Here is a 21,624-nt window from a genome sequence, read left to right on the forward strand (position 1 = left end):
CTTGCTCCCCAGCAGCATATGACAGTAGGACTCCAAAGAGAAAAAATGGGCTGGAAAAGATGGACTAGCATACTAAGGCTTAGACAGTGTCCTCTGAAGTTCAATAAAAATAGAACTTTATTACTCAATTTGACAATGCCCAACAAAATTCCAGCAGGAATTTGTGCTTATTTTAGGCTAATGGGAATTCTATAGACAAGTAATTTCCCATTGTCCCAGGAGAAAATATCAGATTAACATACTGTAGGTTGGCTCCATGTCCCCTGTTTCTAAAGCATCTTTCTTCTCCTATTTTTCTTTTTTCCCCCTCCCCTTCTATTTAAAAAGTAATCTCTCTATTGGCATGAAAAATAAACATCAGGATAAAGAAAACAGTCACAAGACAGGTTTTATTTATTTTTTGATAAATTATTCCTCAGGGAAAAGCCCAGACAAACTAGCACAGAAATATCAGATCAAGCCAAAACCCCTTTGCAAATTCAGCTGTATGTCACTGACATTAAACCTGTTGGCCAAGTTAAGAGAACTGCAAATCCCATATGTGGATATTATTAAATCTATTTTCACATATTTTATAATGTTAAAGAATCACTGACACCTCCTGGCAAATGCTGAAATTCTACGTGGAGACAATTCTGTATAAGTAATGTAGCTAGTATTCCTCTTCTGTTTTTTATTTGTGTGCAAAAAACCGTGTTTCTTAGAGGCTCATTTGTTTCTGCTGCTTATACTTCACTTGGTGTGATATACATGCAGAGCAGAGAGCCTGTGCAATGTCCTCCACACCACTTACACCCAACATTAAAGAGACAAATCCAGCTCCCTCCTGCATAGCCACAGAGCCCCTTTTTGCAGCTGAATCACTGCAGTCCCATTGCACACAGGGTGTGGATGTGCAGGCGCCTCATACGGGGCCAACACCATAACAGCACCTCGGTGCGATGCAGGTAGCGATTCACATCTGCATAAATCCCTCATTACTCCTCCTCCTGGCAAGGAAGTTGCCACATAGTAATCTCTGAAGGCTACCTCAGCCCACCATGCATATATCCAACTCCCAACCCAGCTACTAATGTGGGGTGACAGAGGATTTGGCTTAAGAATGCTCTGAAATATTTACCCCTCGTGCAGAGGACCACAACATTTCAATTTGAATTTGGGCTGCATGAGGGGCCACTGATAAAGACCCCTCCACAGCCCTGTGTGTCAAGGAGGAGTTCTCTGCACTAGCTCTACATAGTACAATGTGCATAGCAACAAGGAGGGTGGGTCAGGAGAGAGACCATGGGATCTGCGTTACATGGCCCCATAACATTGTCCAAGAAGCTACAGCTGCTACCATAGTGAAAGTGGACATAACAGAGATATAGGTCTGCCCTCTGCCCCCACTCTCTTGGCAGCTAAAATTCACCTTCGCAGATGCCCTATATTTCACCTGTATGCGGTCAAATGAATTCCACTCTTTTATAATCTGACATGAACACAGTAAAACAACAAAATGTGTGATTAGAGCACCACTAGTTCCTGAACTTGTACAGTCTTTAAACAATGGACAATTTCACATTTCATACAGTATGTGCTGCAATAGATAAGCACAAAAAATGGGATCTATTCACATGCAAAAATTGTAAGAGTCTTACCACAAAAGTATCGCAAGGTCCCAGAGCTCAGGCTCCAGCTCAAACTCAAATATCTACAAAGCAATTTGACAGACCTGCAGCCTGAGCCCCATGAGTCCAAGTCAGCTGACCTGAGCCAGCCATGCTGTTCAGACCTATCCACGGCAGCCAGAACCAGATGCTTCAGAGGAAGGTGTAGAAACACCACAGTAGTCAGATATAGGATAATCTGCCCTCCCCCCCGCCCACTCTCCTACCCAGAAATGTTAGGGCTCATTCTAATCTCTAACAGTTACAGACCGTTTTAAGCCCTGAATTGTGAAATTTAATATCCCTTCCAAAAATTTTGTTTTTGTGAATTATAAGTTTAGATATCTTGATATTCAAGAAGGCTTGCAATGTCATTGCCTGTGCTATAATCCATTTCTGTTACAAAATAGGATTATTTTTAAGGATTATCAATGGAGCATATATGTCACAAACCCTTAAATCATTACCAAATATTTTTAAAATTAACCATTAACAGTGAACAAGTACAGAACAGAATAAATTGCATATAAAGAAAAGTAAAAGATAGCACCAGACTCAGCCTAGAACAACATAAAACATACTTAGGGCTTGTCAACACTACTGTGTGGGGGTCAATCTAAGATATGCAACTTCAGCTACGTGAATAGCGTAGCTGAAGTCAACGTGCTTAGATCTACTTACTGCGGTGTCTTCACTGTGGTAAGTTGACAGCTGATGCTCTCCCGTCAACTCCGATTGCGCTTCTCGTTCTGGTGGAGTACTGGAGTCGACAGGAGAGTGCTCAGCAGTCAATATAGACGCGATAAAATCGACCCCCGCTGGATTGATCTCTGCCTGCCGATCCAACAGGTAGTGTAGACAAGCCCTTAGAGTAACAAACACCCTTAGTGTCCCATCTACTACACCTTTGCACGGCACTCTCATAGCCATCCAGCAGAGATGCACATTAGCAGGAACAAAGAGTGGAGTATAGCTCCCAGTTATAGTACACACATCTTATCCATCTCTGATCCACTAATAACAAACACTTATTCAGAAAGCAAATAATTTATTTTTAGAGATGGAGAGAGCCCCAAATTAAAATGACATCTGTCCAGCTAAATACAAAAAAGCTGCCAAATCCGTTTCTATAATCCTCAATGACCTCATATGTTTTCATTAAATGTATTGAATAAAATGAGAGAAGAGAAAAGGCACTTTCGCCCCCATGCTACAGTGACAGGACATACTGGACTGGGATTCAGGCTGAAAACCACTGTTCTATGGTAACAAGAATCTTTACCTCTTACACATAATCTGCAGACACCCCCCACCCCCAGAGTCCACTAGTTTAAGGAGAATATATTGTTTTTATCTCAGCAGCTTTCTCATTGCATAGGCAGGTAAGGTTTTTGTTGTTTCAGTGAACGCAGAGAAGAACTGCTAGAAGACATTTAAATACCACACACAAGTGTGCAATTAGTAGCAAGGGATCACTGTTCAGTATGCAGCTAGAAGGAAAAATTCTCCCACAATGTTTTGAATTCTGATTATTTGTGTGTGCATAGATAGGTATGCATAGGTATTCAGCAGAGTGCTCAGCTGGATGCACAATCGAATGCATAAAATCCCATTTTCAACTGCTGTGGTGACATGCACTACATAACTGGAAGTATTACAGCCCCAAAATCAAATCATTAGGAGGCCTCCCACATAATAAAACAAAACAACCAGATTTCCTGCCTGTTTTTATGGTCATCACAAACTGTTTGAAACTGGCTTCTTCTTTCATACACAAAGCCCATTTTGAAATTATACTCCCCACCTTTTGTTCATGATATTATAGACACCTTTATATTTTAAATGACAATAGCCAACCATCCATTTCTGCATAAGGCTGGGAAACCTGGCATTAACAAAGAATATTACAAGGGAAATTAGTAACAACCCCTATGTTTTGGTTGCCCAACACTTTCCATTATAAAAGATTCTGGTGACTTGCTGAGAAACTCTTACACCGCTATTGTTTGCAATAGACCTTTGAAATTAGGCATGGAGAAATCCATTGGGCTCAAGAAGTGCCTTTTCTTTGGCCCAGGAAATGTTGTTCAGGTTTAACTGAGATGTGAAATGATTATTTTTAAACAGTTTATTTCTCTTGCTTGAGTTGCTCAGGACCCTTTCTTGGGGGGGGGAAGGGGGGGTAAACAGCTTACCAAAACAATATCTGAATACAAATATTCTGAGGCCATATCCCATGCTACCACCAAAGCAGGGGTACATCCTGGGAGCTGTAGAGGAAGAGGGAGGGAAGTGGGATCCCCAATTTCCACCCAGACACACTACATGGCCCCAGCAGATCACACCCCCCCTTTGGGGGCCACCACATGGGACAGGAGCTCTCCCCAGCCTGCTGGGTGGAGGGCAAGAGAGACAAAGCAAGAAACCAGGCTCCCCACAAAGACATATCCCAGAGGCTTATTTCCTCCCCTACCCCGCAACAGGCAGAAGAGCCTTTATTTGCTACCTGCTAATCCAGTTAGTTTGGTAGCTCAAGCAGTTTTGAAGATTCAGGTTTCAAACCTTGCTGATGATGTATGCTGTGTGGGGGCCCTCCAATTTTACCCAATAGTGCTTACCTTTTTTTAAAAAACTTTAAATACACTAAGAAATTACAATATAAAATTATGTTATTTAAGTGGCAAAACCAAGCTCTCAAGAGATAGAAAATTCCAGAATTTAAGGTTCCCCCTGCAAACATAATTCTGCCCCTTGTGCATATGTGTTCTGATCAAGTTTTAAATTACATACTACTTTTTTCACTGAACCTCTGCCTCATTCATTACACGGGAAAGACCCACAAGGAGGGAAAATCAAGGTTCCAGGGGCAACCTTAAATTTTTGCATTTCCTAACTTTTGAGTCCTTGAATTTGTAACCTTAATGTATTTTAACTTGGATTTTTTGTATGCAATTTCATATGCAAGAAAGCGACCATGTATGCATCTGGTATGAACATGGGGATTTGATTTCCAATCAGTTCAAAACATAGTTTAGGAACTTTTATGCTGTAAAGCTAAAGCAAAATATAATTTATAGTTTGTGTCAATGAAACTTGTAACTATAAATTCAGACATTTTTAGGAAACAGTTTAATTTCAATGTCATTTTAAGGTGGGCCTCTCCCTTTCCTTGGCTTAAAAAAAAAAAAAAAAAAAAGTGTCAGAGTTTTAGACAAATCTATGAATTTGGGTTTGCCAGGCACGTTCAGAAATCTAAAGCTTGACTACAGAGGCAAAGCACAACTAGATCAGCCATCAAATGTCTTTAACCATCCAGGAAAAATACATATCCATCATGTCTCTTCTGCCTGAATTATAGAGTAGTCTGTTTTCCTGCCATTATATTTTTTCCAGCAGGGTGGTAGAATGTTTGCATTAGGTTTTGGATTCAGAATTCCCCAGCAATTTATTCTATCCTACTTCCCTCCCAAAGTCACCCCTACCACCACTAGGGAATTAAAAAAAAAAAAAAAAAAAAAAAAGAGAGAGAGAGAGAAAGTAAAAGCTGGCTGAATCTGAAATTCTTTACTTCATTAACTGAGTACTATTGAGCAGTCTCTCAACAGTTTTACAATGTTTTATGGCATATTACCTCACTGTGTCACTATAAAAAAAAAAAAGACACTTTCTACTGATTTTAATTACAAAATGTATCACTTGTATAAGTATGGTAATTATGTAAAGAACATATTTCTTTATTACCACAGTTCATGTATTATATAGTAAAGGACACCCCCCCCACCCCCCCCAAAAAAGAAGTGGGAATTTAACAATTAGCTCATTCAATTTCTAAAGCACTTTGAAGATGAAAAATGCTAGCTGAGAACTAAGCATGTGTTGTTTGCATTGTTGCCTAGTTCCCTTTTTAGGAAATTTTAGTTTAAATTATCCCCAGATGCAAGTAGTTTTTACTAAAGTCTAAACTTTTTACAAGATTTATGGCTCATTGCTATCATGTATATTAATAGAATTCAATAACTACAATACACTGTGTTGGTAAGGGGGATGTTTGTTTTAAACAGATATGCAGAAATAGCAGCAGCTGCCATGTTATTTTCTGAACTGCACTTCTCTTTTTCTTCACTGAAAAAGAGGAGATGTAAGAGAGCTTCTGGAAGTATATGGAGTAAGTATCTGCATATTTATTCACTTGGAGGAGACAGCAAAGAATACCAGCCGGCCAGAAACCTATGAGCCCGAAGGTGTGAAATGTGAAATTTCTAATACGGGGAAGAAAGAGGTTTGCTTGAATGTTCAAACCAGCTATCACTTCACTTTTGACCACAGCAATCTCTTATGGATGTGGTGGGAATGATGGTTGGGTTGATCTTTATTGGTTGATCATGACAACAAACAATGAAAACATGCAGAAAACAAGTTTTGGAAAGGGAAGGGTGAATTCCTTCAGATCAAATAGGGAATTATTTGGGAGACAGAATAGAAAAGTAATGAATATGTAATAGGGTAGCAGCAGCAAGGACTCTTCATCTTCTGAGGGAAACTTAGCAGTCCTTCCAAATGTTTGGAGTCTGTTTCACTAATGCTATTAAGATTTTGTTTCCATTTAGTGCTTAGCCTCACGTTGGCATCCTTCCTCTGGGAATATTATTATAATTTCTTCATAATAATAAAGCACTACTAATGAAATAGAAACAAAAATGTGTTTTAAGGTATTATGAGATCTTGGAAATTAACTAATTTACATGTTCATATTATAAATATGCATCTCCCCGTAGCTTGGGGATTTCTTAAAATTACTGCTATTTTTGGGGCCACCAGTAGCCAGAGATGGAAAGCTTTAGACTTCACTCTACATCTGGCAAAACAAATTCAAGAACTGAGAAACTATTTTTAAAAAAGAGAATATATGAAGGAAACTGCACCTTTGCATTGCTCACAGCAGGCTCCTCTCTGCTTAATGACCAGAGAACACTCCTTGGAAAGCACCGGACACTTCTCTCGTTTGCATGTCACTTCCTTATTCTAGGCACACAAAAAAAGGCAAAAGTTGTTGAAAGCAAAAATCAAACATTTATTCTCCATTTCATGACACTCTGAAAGTGAAATATGGGTTTAGTAAGTCACTCCCTGCTTGACAAGAGACCTTTGTGATTCAAAATAATCAGAAATCGCCTCATAGAAACAGACAGTATTTTTCCCTTATGGTACATACTGAGAAGAGAAGACCAGGGTGGGAGGGCGGAAAGCACAACATTAAAAGGAGATCTAACCTAGATAAAGTAATGCTAAAGGAAATGTGTGATTCCTTTTCCCATTCTAATATTACTTTTTGGTATACTGTAGAAATGATAATATTTTTGTAAACTATATTTCAAACTATTGGAGTACCTGGTCCAAGACTTCCTTGTGTGAACAAAAATATTTGCGCACAACTGTCCAACAGTCCCAAATAGTACATGAATTAAAGTGCAACCGTCTAAAGTTCCAAGCCAAATAATAACTAAGTTGGTTTTGAATGGATTCAGTATAAAATAAAAAAAATATAAATGCCAAGTGAGGAGATATTTATGAAAAGTTCACAGCACAGAGACAACTCTCTGATAATAGGGCCATATTAACAAAAGTGTTTCAAGCATTTTCATTTGCTATTTCTAAAATGACAGCAGTTTTAAATACAGTAAAATCTCAGAGTTATGAACATCTCAGTAATGGAGCTTGTTCATAACTCTGAAGTTTTGTAACTCTGAACAAAACATTATGGTTGTTCTTTCAAACATTTACAACTGAACATTGACTTAATAATTGACTTTGAAACTTTACTATGCAGAAGAAAAATGCAGCTTTTAGCCATCTTAATTTAAACAAGTACAGAAACAGTTTCCTTACCTTGTCAAATCTTTGTTTTTAAAACTCTCTCTATTTTTTAGTAGTTTACATTTAATACAGTACTATACTATATGTCTCTGCTGCTGCCTGATGGCGTACTTCTGGTTTCAAATGAGGTGCGTCGTTGACCAGTCAGTTCATATCTTTGAGGTTCTACTGTGTGTGTGTGTGTATATTATATATATATACATACACACACACACACACACACACAGAGAACTTAAATTCAGCCGGAGCCATCCAGAGCAAAGCTCCGGTAAATATTTTCAAACCCATGGGAGCACCGGTGCCTCCCACAGGCTAAAGCCCTGAGCCCCAGGACTCTGGGAAACACTGAGGGAGAATTTAAGCCTTGTACGCACATAACAATGCACGTAGGGCCTGATAAAGTTAAGCACATGCTTAACTTTAAATATATGCTTATGTCCCATTGCAGTCTGTGGGATTTAAGCACATGCTTAAAATTAAGCACATACTCAATTATTTGCTAAATAGGTATGGAATTAAGCACATGCTTAGGTGCTCTGCTAAATCAGAGTCTTAATACAGCTACATTTATTTGGGATTGCTGCTTTGTTTGAACATCTCCCAGGGAACAGATTTCATGCCTCATGAGATTAAATGATCATTAATGCTGCTTAATTGGGAAATCCATTTGTTGGTGATTCATTTGTCCAGTGCTAAAGGGTTAATCAGTGTTTAACTAGTTGTCATACACAGGAGAGTCTAAGATCCAATCATTTAATACATAATTTGCAAATAAAGACTAAAAGATGATGTAATGAATAATTTGTATTCAGTAAACATTTTCTTCAGTTAGGGCCTAGTATTGCACTGTGCTGAGTAAACTAAAACTCCTTGGATTCAATGAGAATTGAGGGGGTTTGGTTCCTCTCAGGAGCAACTCAATACCAGTATTGGGCCCATAAGATTATTTTGCAAGTATAACTTTTACATTCCCTAACATTTTTGTGTTTAAATGTGTCAGTTTCTACATTGGGTAAACATAGGAGTTCTGATTCTCCACTGCCTTTCACCTACACTGCACTGGTGTAAATTACTACACAAAGTGCAAGGCAGAGGACAACCACTCCAAGGGTTATTTTTGCATTTGATTTACAGTACACACATGAATTTATACACCGCATAGCATACACACGTAAGTATACATACACAGCCAAATACTCAGCTGATATAAATTGATGTGGTTACAGTGACTTCAATGGAGTAACCACTGGCCCAAAATGTTCTAATGTATCATCTCTCAGTGCATGGTCAAATAATTGAGAACAACAATTCTTTAGAAATATATAATAAATTATGCTCTCTTTTTTGTTGTTCGAATATGAGCTGGCACAAAAGCAGTTAAAGGTTCTCCCTTCCTACCCCTCCCCCCAAACTATCTATTTTTAAATCCTTCTCAACTCCCAGTCCCCTCAGGAAAATCCTAGGAAAACAAATAAGCTTTGCAACATGACCTGAAGGCCATCAGATCTGGGATCTATCATACCAAGGGGTAGGGTGACCAGATAGTAAGTGTGAAAAATCGGGACAGGGAGTGGGGGGTGTGACGTTGTGCAGTCTATATGGTTTTATAAAAAACTTGATAATAAGTCAATATAATGTAACTGAGATAGTTTTAGAGAAAATACGGTAATAAGTGAATGTAAGTAACTGGGATATGCCTCATGCAAAAGGTCTCTTGTAAGGTATCATTACAAAGCTTATAATCTACTGAGTGTGATCATCTGATTTGTATAAATGTACCACTCTTGTATCTAAAACTAGAAATATAAAATGTAACTCTGAGGGCCTATTGTAATTGTGTAAAGTGTGGACCATTAATGATGGTTTGGAATCTTGATGACTCCCATTGTCTGCAGATGGCTGTATTTACCTGTGAGTCTTCCTGTATATGTGTGTGCTGGCAAGTGAGTAATGAAGTCTTGCAGTGACATGTGATCATGTCACCTGAACTGGAATCCATCTTTAACCTGGTGCTTTTCCAGTGAGGGGGGGTGGAAACCCAGAGAGACAAAGAGTTCCCGCCTTATGTAAAAGATATATAAAGGGGGGAAGAGAACAGAGAGGAGAGAAGCCATCATGAAGAATCCCCTAGCTATCACCTGAGCTGCAACAAGAGCTGCACCAGGGGAAAGAATTGTGCCCAGGCCTGGAAGGTGTCCAGTCTGAGAAAAACTTACTGAAGCATCTCTGAGGGTGAGATTATCTGTATGCAGTTTGATTAGGCATAGATTTGCACATTTTATTTTATTTTGCTTGTGACTTACTTTGTTCTGTCTGTTACTACTTTGAACCACTTAAATCCTACTGTCTGTATTTAATAAAATCGCTTTCTATTTAGTAATTCACTCAGAGTATGTATTAATACCTGGGGGAGCAAACAACTGTGCATCTCTCTCTATCAGTGTTATAGAGGGCGAACAATTTATGAGTTTGCCCTGCATAAACTTTATGCAGGGTAAAACGGATTTATCTGGGTTTAGACCCCATTGGGAGTTGGGCATCTGAGTGCTAAAGACAAGCACACTACTGCGAGCTGTTTTCAGGTAAACTTGCAGCTTTGGGACAGGAGATTCTGACCCTGGATCTGTGTCTGGAGCCAGATGGGAGTGTCTGGCTCAGCAAGACAGGGTGCTAGAGTCCTGAGCTGGCAGGGAAAACAGAAGCAGGGGTAGTCTTTGCACATCGGGTGGCAGTTCCCAAGGGGGTTTCTGTGATCCAACCCGTCACAGGGGGTAATTGGCACCTATATAAGAAAAAGCCCCAAATATCAGGACCGGCTCTATAACATCGGGACATCTGGTCACCCTACCAAGGGGCCAAGCTAGTGCAGAACTTCCTTTAACAACCTGCCACCAGCCCCAAACTCATTTAAATCAGGGAGCTGTTTGCTTGAGCCTCAGTTTATCCCATCTGTCTTGGGATCATGAGAGATACAGGCAGTTCCTAAACTGTCCAGGATCAAAACCTCATAGGGCTTTACAGCTTAACCTTCACCTAGATAACAATTGGGTAACCACCACAGATCACATATTTGATGTACTCCATGTGGGAAATCCCACTTAAGTGGGTAGCCACAATCTGCACTCTCTGCAATTCCCTGAGGTTCTCAAGACACAGTCCCATAGAATCACTAAAATTTGCAGTGTATTTTAAAGTGACAAAAGCACAGATACTGGTGGAGAGGTCTGCACCCGAAAGAAAAACACACAACCCTCTTTCCATGTGCCAATGTTGATAGGCTGGGATATTGCCAAGAATGCTTTTCTTAGTAAGAGGTTGTTATAATTTATGCCGTGTCCTCAAACTGTTCAGAAATCATCAGACTATCCAAGAGGGTAAAATAATTGCATATTATACTGCCACCATCCTATAAAGAAAAGCCAGTGACCAAGGTGAAGTATACCACTGAATATACTAAGAAGAATTAACACAGGAATGTATAGCATTGCGAGGGCCCTTCGTTTTCAGTTTTTATTTTGTTCAATTTTTCTCAGGAATTTATCAGTGTTTATTGCCACAACAACAAAAACAGGTGACAATCAGTGTCAAAAACTATTAATAATTTTTCTGGGTAAATATCGGGGTTTATTTTGGTGGACGGAAAGACAGGCAGGAAAAATATTCAGTGGCATCCGAAGAAGTGGGCTGTAGTCCACGAAAGCTTATGCTCTAATAAATTTGTTAGTCTCTAAGGTGCCACAAGTACTCCTGTTCTTCTTTTTGCTTTGAATTCTGTTCATCAATGTCATTTGCTGCAGAAGTAAAACAGAACTCAAAACTCAATGCCACCCAGAGTTTAAGAAAACAATGTATCTAATCCCCAAATAAAACTTTTCATTTGAATAAAGTTTCCTATTGTAGACTTAGAACTATTAGCCTATAAATATTTACATTTTTAATTAGGCCATACCATTTGCAGCGCATAGACTCAACTTCAAAAGTTTTAAAAAAACTAAAACGGGAGAAAAGGATGAATACTTCCTTGTGTTCTGAAATGTATTCTGATACAGATTTTCATTTTCTTCCTACTTTAGATTGTCAAATCTTTAAACTGTTATCTGCTAACAGCTTGAAATGTGTACGTGGTGGGTGTGAGATTCATCAATACATTCAGATGCGCACGCACTTCAGAGCTTGCGTGCATGTCTCTGTTTGTTTATTGTGTGCATCTCCTAGACAAATACATAGTCTTATTTCAACAGGCAGCTTTGCATATACACACACACAGGTAATACATGTATCTCATGCAATGTATTGTATTTTCCTAATAAAACAAGTTATTTTTACATATTTGAATGATACAAAAGTAGGGTGATAAATCAGGAAAAAAATTGAACACTTTTTGTAAAACCCAGGAATTTTTCAGTAAAAATTGGTTTAAACTGAAAACGAAGGGGCTTATCCATTGTCTGGTTAATAGTAGCTCCTCAATCTTTGATTTTCCCCTATGATTGTCAACCACACTGAACAACCCTAGCACTGAACAAGGGTGGGGAGGGGGGGAATTAAAGTAAAATTTTGCTACTTGAAATTCCTGTCTTAAATTTAGCCCTCTGAAGTGCACTCCACCTATAATTACTAGTCCAGTTCATTAAATGACACAGGTGGCCATTTACCAGATGCTAGTGTGTGTCTCAATGGATTTTATGGCTTAATTAGAGACTGGAAAAAAATCAAAGAGGTAGAAAAATGTCATTCAGAAAATTGAAGCACAAGAGGCTCTGCACATCACCCCTTTGCCTCCATTTGCTTCCTGTGGCCTTGCTCAAGGTGTTTGTGAAGGAAAATGTAAAGCTTTTATTACAAGCCTCTTGGACTTAAAATCACAACTTTATTCTTCTCACAGTCACTGCCTAATCTGGTGAAGAGTAGAAAGGGCTTGATTCTTACACCAGCATAAACCAGGAATAACTATTGAAATCAATGTGAAATCAGTGTAAATAAGAATCAGGCCCTAAAGTTGTTAACGAATGTGCAGTTGTAGTCAGAAACATGACTATTGTAACAGATTGTAACTAGTGTGACAGATTCACTGACACACTACTCCAGTTTTGCACCTCTCCAGTGTTGCAAAGCAACCATAAACCTGGATTTAATCGGCCAGTTAAACTGAGTTTATGGCAGTTTTGCAATGCTGGATTGGCACAAAGCAATCAGAGCACATTAGTGAAATTGGCTCTACAACTTCTTATTCAATGCAGTATGCCAAATTCTGCTTTTACTTACACCAATGTAACGCTCTTGCCTTAAACTGATTTGATCCAGGCTGAAATCAGTGTAAGTGGGAACAGAATCAAACCCACAGTATCTGCTACCTGTGGACCAAATCCTGAGATCCATATTCAAAACGATTCATGCAAATCCTCATTTAGTTTAATGAAAGTTTGCCTCAGAAAAGGCTGAGTAAAAACTGAGGGCTTCATCACCCCCTCCTGTGGAAAAAAAAAATCCACTGGAGGAGTTGAAGGGAAGAAAATCTCTACACTATACCCCTAGAAAATGTCCTGCTTAATTGTTTCATGGGGGCAATGGTGGTAAGAGAGGATTTGCCAAAATACAATACAGATCATATAAGCTGATTTATAGACTTCATGAATCTCAAGGTATCTGCAGGAGGAAAGGGCGATCCAGGCAGACCCTGTGTATCCATGGGCCTCCTCTGCTCTGTGGCAATATAGCTCCATTGGAGCCATGCTACCAAAGCATCAACAGCTGGCAACTACCCATGGGACTCCAATTTAAAGGAGGAATCACTATTGCAGATGACAGGGAGGGTGACCAAAAAGGATTACACCCCAATTTGGATGACCTTTGTTCCCTGATTGCCAGGGGATTGCTGCATCCCCTCTACCATAACTCTACATCCTGCCCACCCACTCCCCCCCTGAGCACACTAATTCCCTCTCCTCTCACATACATCCTGACCTTCCTCAGGAGGTGGCTGCCCAGCCATTCCATGCCAAGGATTGAAGATGGGTGTAAGAATGAACCTTCTGCTTGCATTTAAAGGTGGTACAATTGGGTCCTGATTAAAGATTTCATATTTGGCCCCATATATCTGATTTAAATCTGCTTACTTCACTGCCAAAGACAAGTTTTTATTATCATTGGCACCATAGAACTAATAAAACAATGGCAGGACAAGTTGCATCCTACTCTGCTTCATGCATCATCAACAACATTTTCAACTACATCATGATTGTAGAATCTTCATCACTGATCATGATGATGGAAGAGGTAGATTAGAACCTATCATGATTTTCACATTCCAAGATCACTTCTTAGATCTGAGAGTTAGAAAAGGCATATTAGCAAATTTGGGAAATAATTGAGAAGAAAAAGATAGTCCCAACATGGAATTTTACAGAATAAAATTTCTGAATTTCAAAGTACAAGTAATACTATAACATATATTATTGAAAGCCTCCCTGTGTGTTAGATTTCTCCATGCACACAGAAAGGGGGAAAGCACCACTGACATCAAAATTCTAAAGGGCAAACATCTTATGTCAAATTCAGCTGTGACATTATTATTCTTAGTATTTGTATTACAGTAGCTAGACTTAAAACGCTTCAAAAAAGATCCGAGCCATACTGTGTGTACAAACACACACTAAGAGATAAAACAGAGCATACAGTCTAAATAGTCAAGACTGACAAAGGGGGGAAAAAGGGAAGGACTATTTATTATATTCATTTTAATGATGGGGGAAAAAAAATCGAGGCACGGACAGACTACGTGACTTCCCTAAGGTTGGATAGGAAGTCTGTGGCTGAGCCAAGAATTAAACACCAATCTCTTGAGTCCAGTGCCTTAACCATAAAGCCCTTTTGCTTTCAACATAAACAAGCGTAACTCCCCTAAAGCTTGTGGAGTTGCACTTGTTTCTTTCAGGACTGATTTTAGCCCAAACTATTGCTGGATATACTGTTACGGTGCTTAGTCTTTTATATAAGAGCACATTTTAGCAAAACTCAAGACCAGGAGGACTTGATGTGGAGGAAAGGGTTAACACTATGCATATCAGTCATACAAGACAGAAGATAAAGCAGGGCTGGTAAATCATTGTTTAGTCTATTGTAGTCTGGTGTTATACAATGCAGATCTCCTAGGCCCATGGTGTGCAAAAGTAAGAAGATAAAACATTACCAAACAAGGAGGAATTCTTGAGGGGGTGAGGGGTTTCACCCAGCCTTCCAAAACATTGCTTGTAACATGTACCACCAGTCTGCTTATTTAAATTTCTCTTTCTCCTCCCCATTAGTTTTGCAAGGGTGCAGCAGGGTGAGCCAGCAATTGAGCCAAATGGATTTTAACAGCAAGCCCTTTCCTTCCAAATAAGTTCCGCCCTCTAGTAATCATAACATTTCATTACTTGTCCAAGCCATACATTTAAGGAATTGTTAACTAGCAGCATGAAGGAGAGCTATATTACCAAATCAGCATCTGTGTTGTCAACATTGTTTCCGAAGCTGTTGAAAGCTCTCAGATACTTTGATATTGCTGTTCTCAAGAGAAAACCTCTCAGACTGCAACATGCAGAAGCCAGCTTTTATACGAGTGTTTTTTTGTTTGTTTGTTTCATTAAGAGGACATGCACTTGGGCACTGAAAAGTGCAGATGAGAAACGTGGCTCATATATACATAAACCATTTGCTAAATCAGAAACCCGGGAGTCAGTCAAAATCCATAATAGGATCCCAAGATTCATAATAAATAACTTGTAATTATAGTCCTACACAATAGTTATTTTAAACAGATGGTTTATGGATTCACATCTGGGATTTTTTTTTTATTTAATGTTCATATACACTCAGAGAGAAAGGGAGAGACCATAACTAGACTGCAGCTAGGTTTGTTTTATTAGTGTTGGGGAAAAAGTAATTTTTAAAAGGGGTCAAGCGGATTCATAACAATACTGCCACATCTGATGTAACTCCCTTGTGACTACTCAGCAAAGACATGTAGGGTTCATGCTCGGAATCTCAGACTCACATGGAATAAAGGACTTTGGGAAGGGCTGCAGAGTCTGACTGAATCTTCTTTCCTGTATTAATTGAGTCCAGCACCTGGAGAATTATATTTCTAACATGTTCAAGAGAAGTTTAGAATATTTTGTTTGGAACCCATGGTTTTTTCACCTCTCCCAAACCTTGCCACTGAAATTCTCTTCTTCAAAGTAAGTGCAAAGGAGATGAAAATTCATTTACATAAAAGATAAGTTAGCCAGAGGCTATTTTAGTGCTAGAACTTCATGTTGCCTTTTCTGGAGCTTCCTCTCATCATAATTTGTTCATTTGCAACTTATAGCTCATATTTTTACCTTCCATCAAAGAACTCTGTGCATAGTACCCAATTCTAATGACAAAGTATATCAAGAATAACAGTCATAAGCTCACATGGTACAGTAAAATAAAATGTCAACATGAAAAGAAAGAGTAAAAAACAACTGAATGTTTGGCAGAGACCGTGCACAGGACTTGTGCCAAACCACAGCTTGAAGCAGCAGCAGCCAAATTCCTACTGGATTCCCTATTGGGTCTCTGTTGTTTCACAGAACAACCACTAGGAGGACTACTTTCTGTAGCCTGTGTTTGGCTTGGAAGAGAAAAAGATTAGGAGCCCTTGTTTCTTGGGGGCATGCAGCAGAGTGATCCAGTTGACTATGTTCTGAGTCCATTGTTTTACTGGCCACTACAGGGGTACAATCATGAAGATTTTAAATATCTATTCTGTGCCTCTTTGTTAAACAGAAAAAATATTACCTAAACTTACATTTAAACAAACAAACAAAAAAAATCTGTGCAGAAAGGCTAAACAAGGAAGACTGACAGAGAAGGTTGATACCATGGGATAGAAATATGAGCTGACATTATGGCCCAATCCTGAAGTTACTTCCAACCACTATTTATGTTATGGTGATCACACTATTGCACTCTTCAGATAGTCCGGTCTTAACTTCATGCCTGGATTTCAGTGGGATTACCAGCACAACATAAAATTAAGGACATGCTTAAATTTTTGCAGAATAGGAGCCTAAGTGTGTGCATTCGTTCTCTGAAACAATAAGGTAAGTCATGCTGAAAACCTTCAAACAAGGATAAAAATCATCCTTCAAGAATTTGGGGTGAAATTTTCAAAAGCACCCATGAAGGCTATGTCTACACTACCACTTATGCTGGTGGAATTTATGTCAGGGGGGTGGATTATCCACCCCCCGAGCGACATAAATTCCACCGGCATAAGCGCAAGTGTGCACAGTGCTATGTTGGCAGGAGAGCTTCTCCCACCGACGTAACTACAGCCACTCATTGGGAGTGGATTAAATTATGTTGACAGGAGAACTCTCTCCCATTGGCATACAGCTGCATTGCTGTAAGTTCCCTAGTATAGACACAGCCTTAGGAGCACACTTCTCATAGAAAAATCAATGGGACATCTGCTCCGAAGTCAGGTCCTTTTGAAAATCCCACCCTTGATCATTTGGCACAATTGCTTAGCTTATGATTCAGATTCAAGTTCTACAACCTTCTCTCACGAGTATTGCTTACACAATCAAATACTCCCTCTTGAGTTCAGTGGGATTACTCTCTTCAGTAAGTACTTCTCTGCAGGAGTAAGAATTGAAAAATTAGGCTCTGAGTGAGAAGAGGGAGGAGAAAGCACTCACAAAGCAGTGGGGTGTGAGAAAATGTCTCACCACTGACAACTGGGTTAAGAAAAAATACTCATTTTCATTGTTTCCCCTCAAATTTGTATCTAGATTCAATTAAACAAATGAAAACTTTTGCAGGTAAAAGATATTAAAACTAAAAAAAAAAAAGTATACTAAAAAACTGTTTTGGTGCAAAATGGAAAAAATATTTCTCTGTGAAACACAATTTTCTGCAATAATGTTGTCTTGATTTACAAATTTAAATCTATACCCTGCAAACATTGAGGCATGTGCTTACCTTCATGCACGCGACTAGTTCCATTAACTTTAATAGGAGTACACACATGGGTAAAACTAAGCATATTCTTAAATGTTGTAGTTTGGGAGCTTGCTCGTGGCAAAAATGTTACCAGGTTTCCAGCATAATGTTGTGTTATACTGATATAAATGATATTTCATCATGAATCAAATATGTCAACTCAGTGCTTGCAAAAAAAAATAATAATAATTTTTTCCCCCTCATGTGAACACAAAACCACTTTTTTTTTTTCAAATACAGCACACAGTAGTTTCTTGCTTGTTTCCACATTTTCATAATCTCTTAGGCTCCTATGTCCCAAATGCCCAAAGCAGCAGGCCACTGTTGACATTGAGCAGGGATAGCGCTACAGATCTCTCCGCAGTGGAGCTCTGCCAGTATCAACTGCTCCCTTCAGAATTTCAGTTCTCCCCCAGGAAGCACAATTAAAAACAAAGCTCTTGCTTGCTGAAAGAAGAACCCCAAATTTCACTGCAGATGTGTACTCCCCACCACAACCCCCTTTAGACCAAACATAACATTTCTGCAATGTACCTGATGCTCACCAGCTTGGGGAAATTGACCTCTGTAGTCAGTTGCAAGCCTGATCTTCCCTGAAGACAGCCCAGTGGCCTGCTATTGCAGCACCATGAGTAGGAAGAGCTTCATTTAATATGATCATTTATTTGTGTTACTGTAGCATCTAGAGACATGAGTGAGATCACAGGCTTATTATGCTAGATAGTGTACAAACACATTAGGAGATGGCTTCTATCCTGGTGAGTTATAATTACCATAGACAGAAAACCAATGCACACAGAGGTGAAGTAATTTGCCCATAGTACATCAATGGTAGAGCCAGGAATAGAGCCTAGGTCTCCTAGGTCAGGGCCCTATCCACTAAAACATTTTTCTAGGGTCAAATCTTTGTCCCAGTGACGTCAAAGGCAAAGCTTCTCACCATTCAACAGAATATAACAGGCCTGCACAACATGCGACCCAGGGGCCGCATGCGGCCCGCGTGGGCTCACTGTGCGGTCCGCGGGGGGGGGGTGAGTAGGCAAGCGGCGGGTGAGGGAGGGAAGCTGAGGAGGCGAGCAAGCGGGCAGTGGCAGGGGCTGAGAAGGCGAGCGGCGAATCGGTGGCTGACCTGTTCTACTGATCTGGTCTGGCACCCATCCCCTCTCCCAGGGCCGGCTCCAGGCACCAGCAAAACAAGCAGGTTCTTCGGGCGGCACATTTCTAGGGGTGGCATTCTGGCACCGGCCATCATAGGCGCCGACTCCGGGGCATGGGGAAAAAGTGCCCTGCCACTTACCTTCGCCTGCTCCCCTGAGCGCGTCGCCACCGCTTCGCTTCTCCCCCCTCCCTCCCAGGCTTTCCGCATGCGAAACAGCTGTTTCGCGCAGCAAGGCTGGGAGGGAGGAGAAGTCGAGCGGCGGGGCGCTCACGGGAGGCGGCGAAGGTGAGCTGGAGTGAGGAGTGGTTCCTCTACACCCCGTTACTTCCTGCGCTCCCCCACCCTAGCTCACCTCCGTACACCAGGGGAGGAAGCGGGGCTGGGGATTTGGGGAAGGGGTTTGGAAGGGGTAGAGTTGGGGCGGGGCTGGGCCTGGGGGGTAGAGGGGCACAAAAAAAAGGGGGGGCGGCCAACATTTTTTTTGCTTGGGGCAGCAAAAATCCTAGAGCCGACCCTGCCCTCTCCAAGGGTTGCAGCTGTCTAGAGGTGCCTGTCTTCCACGTCTTCCTCATTCACAGCTCATTCATTCAACAGGGCAATTGATTACAAAGTGGGGGGAAGATCTTATTCTACTTCTAGCAAAAGGACATTTTTCTTTTACCTTAATTATACTACCTTAGGGGCCCGCTATAACAAATTACTGAGGTTCAATACTGCTGTTTCGGTGGGGCGGCGCTGGGGAAGGATGATTTGTTTCCGCGGGGTAGGTGGCGCTGGGGAGCGGGGGGGGGGGGGGGGGAGTGTTTCGGCAGGGCTGGGGGGGTTGTTTCTGGGGGCGGGCAGTGCTGGGGGGGGTTGTGTTTCGGGGGGCTGGGTGGTGCTGGGGTGGGGGGTTGGCAGCACTCGGGGGGTTTCGGCCCTCAGCTGTTTTCTTTGGAGTGATATGGCCCTCGCTGCTTTACGAGTTGTGCAGGCCTGGAATATAATATGAAACTCTCTGTCAATAGGGACATGAACCTCAGGTTTCAGTACAAACTTAGAAGCCTATACAGTAACACAAAATATTATATATAAACTGGAAGGCAGGTAAAAGTTGCGGGGTGATGTTATGATTCTTTGGGAACCAAACCTTTGAATTTCCTGATTTGTGTGCATTTAAAAATCTTAGCTACAATCTTCCATTAAGGTATTTTTTAAATTAAATATGAATATGTTTTATATTTCTTTTAAAGTCTACATCTGACCTCCTTTGTTAAGCACGTTGAGATCTACTGCTGGAAAGAGCTATATAAAAGTGCTAGCATTTTTAAAGGAGTAATAGTAAATACTAAATAGCTCTTTGTCTATGTTAATTTGCATAAGATTCAGTAGTCAGTAAGACAAGTAGAACCTTGGTCAAATAGGACATGTGTCAGTTTGAATTTAAGTCTATGAATAAGAAAACATATTGTATTTTCCCCAGTTATAGCTGTGTGTCTCTTGCGCATCCTGTACAACTATGCTGATCTAGCTAAACTGATGCAAACCCCTAATGTAGATAAACTTAAGCGAATTTAACCTTTGCTTAGAATAACCTTTGAAGTTTGCATAGTTAAGTTACCAAATTAAACTAAACTGATTTAAGCAAGGGTTAAACTGTTCGAAGTGTTTCTATGTTAGGGATTTGCATTGGTTTAATAAGATTGGTTTTAAACCAATGTAGTTATACTGGTGCAAGTTTTCTAATGTTGACCAAGCCAAAGTTTGAAGTTCTGTTCAATCTCTGAACCTTCCATCAACTCCGACCTGTCAGCAGAGCAACCCTTCCACTTCTATTTCTTCCCATCTTAGCCCCATTGCCTGTGTTCTGTTTATTTCCCAGGGTTGGCTTTATTGCAGTAAAGTGAAGCACACCACCATGAAAATACAGAAAACCCCCAGAAACACATCAGTCCTCAAGTTCAAGATTTTCATTTTCTGATGAAGCCATACACTGTGTTTCTGATTGATCTATGTACACAAAGTGGATAGTCCTTAATTTCTCTTTTAGTGCTGTAATGTGACTTTATTGAACATTTATTTAAAACTCTTGCATTAACTCAGTTATTTTAATGAAATAAATGTATAAATATATTGTCTGAACAAGGACATACCCACCATTGTGTCTGAGAGCAACCTTTATTGCTTTTTGTATCTGATGTCTGCTTAGCTAAGCTTTTACACTGGAGATTCAGGTAGTGGCCTTTTGGGGCTTTCTTAAAGGCCAGAGCTTGTATGAAAAACTCTGAACAAAGAAACCCCTGAAGCCATGCAGTTTTAAAAGGGTTTACAAAGCCCACTGGGCCTCCTAGCTTATTTTGCAACAAGTCATATCCCATGAAGAAATTCACTTCTGTACAACCCAAAAACAGAGTTAGATTAAAGAAAAAGAAAGAAAAAAAGATGATCCCCTGCTGATCTGCCTGGTCTTTTACTGCCTGTATCCTCTAAAGAAAAGATGTTCTGATGATATATTACCCCAATACATCACTAATGACAGTGTTCTCATGGTATTGTATCCTTAAAAATATGATGTATACCAAAGGCAGTAACACGGGATACATAAGGGGTTCTTTTTATCCTTTAAAAATAATTTCAAAAAGACTTTTAAAAGTATGGTGGTTGTTGGTTTTGTTCAGGGAGTCCCACAATACATGTACCCCCAAAAAAATCAAGGAGAGTCCTAAAAGTTTCTCAAAAATGGTAGATTACAAAAAACAAAAAAAAAACAAAAAGAAAAAACACACACACACACACACACAACAGGACAGCATCAGAGAAGTTCTTCATTTAAGCAGGTTTTCATATAGGACCAAAGTGCTTGAGGAACAACCACAAAATAAAAATAGTAGCCCAAAAGAAAGTAGCAAGGGTTTGTTTTATAAGCACGTGGCCTCCGGACACTGCTCT

General features: G+C 40.1%; 1 protein-coding gene across 2 annotated transcripts in view; it reads right to left on the reverse strand.

The window, feature by feature from the left end:
* Window positions 1-21,624, reverse strand: part of BMPER (BMP binding endothelial regulator) — a 222,130-nt gene that overhangs the window by 186,071 nt on the left and 14,435 nt on the right. For both annotated transcript variants that reach the window (XM_054020642.1, XM_054020643.1), the window contains one exon: window positions 6,572-6,671. In XM_054020642.1, the coding sequence (XP_053876617.1) occupies window positions 6,572-6,671 (100 nt within the window). The remainder of the gene's footprint in view (window positions 1-6,571; window positions 6,672-21,624) is intronic.

This window comes from Malaclemys terrapin, chromosome 2 (genome assembly GCF_027887155.1).
Source record: "Malaclemys terrapin pileata isolate rMalTer1 chromosome 2, rMalTer1.hap1, whole genome shotgun sequence".
Lineage (NCBI taxonomy): Eukaryota > Metazoa > Chordata > Testudines > Emydidae > Malaclemys > Malaclemys terrapin.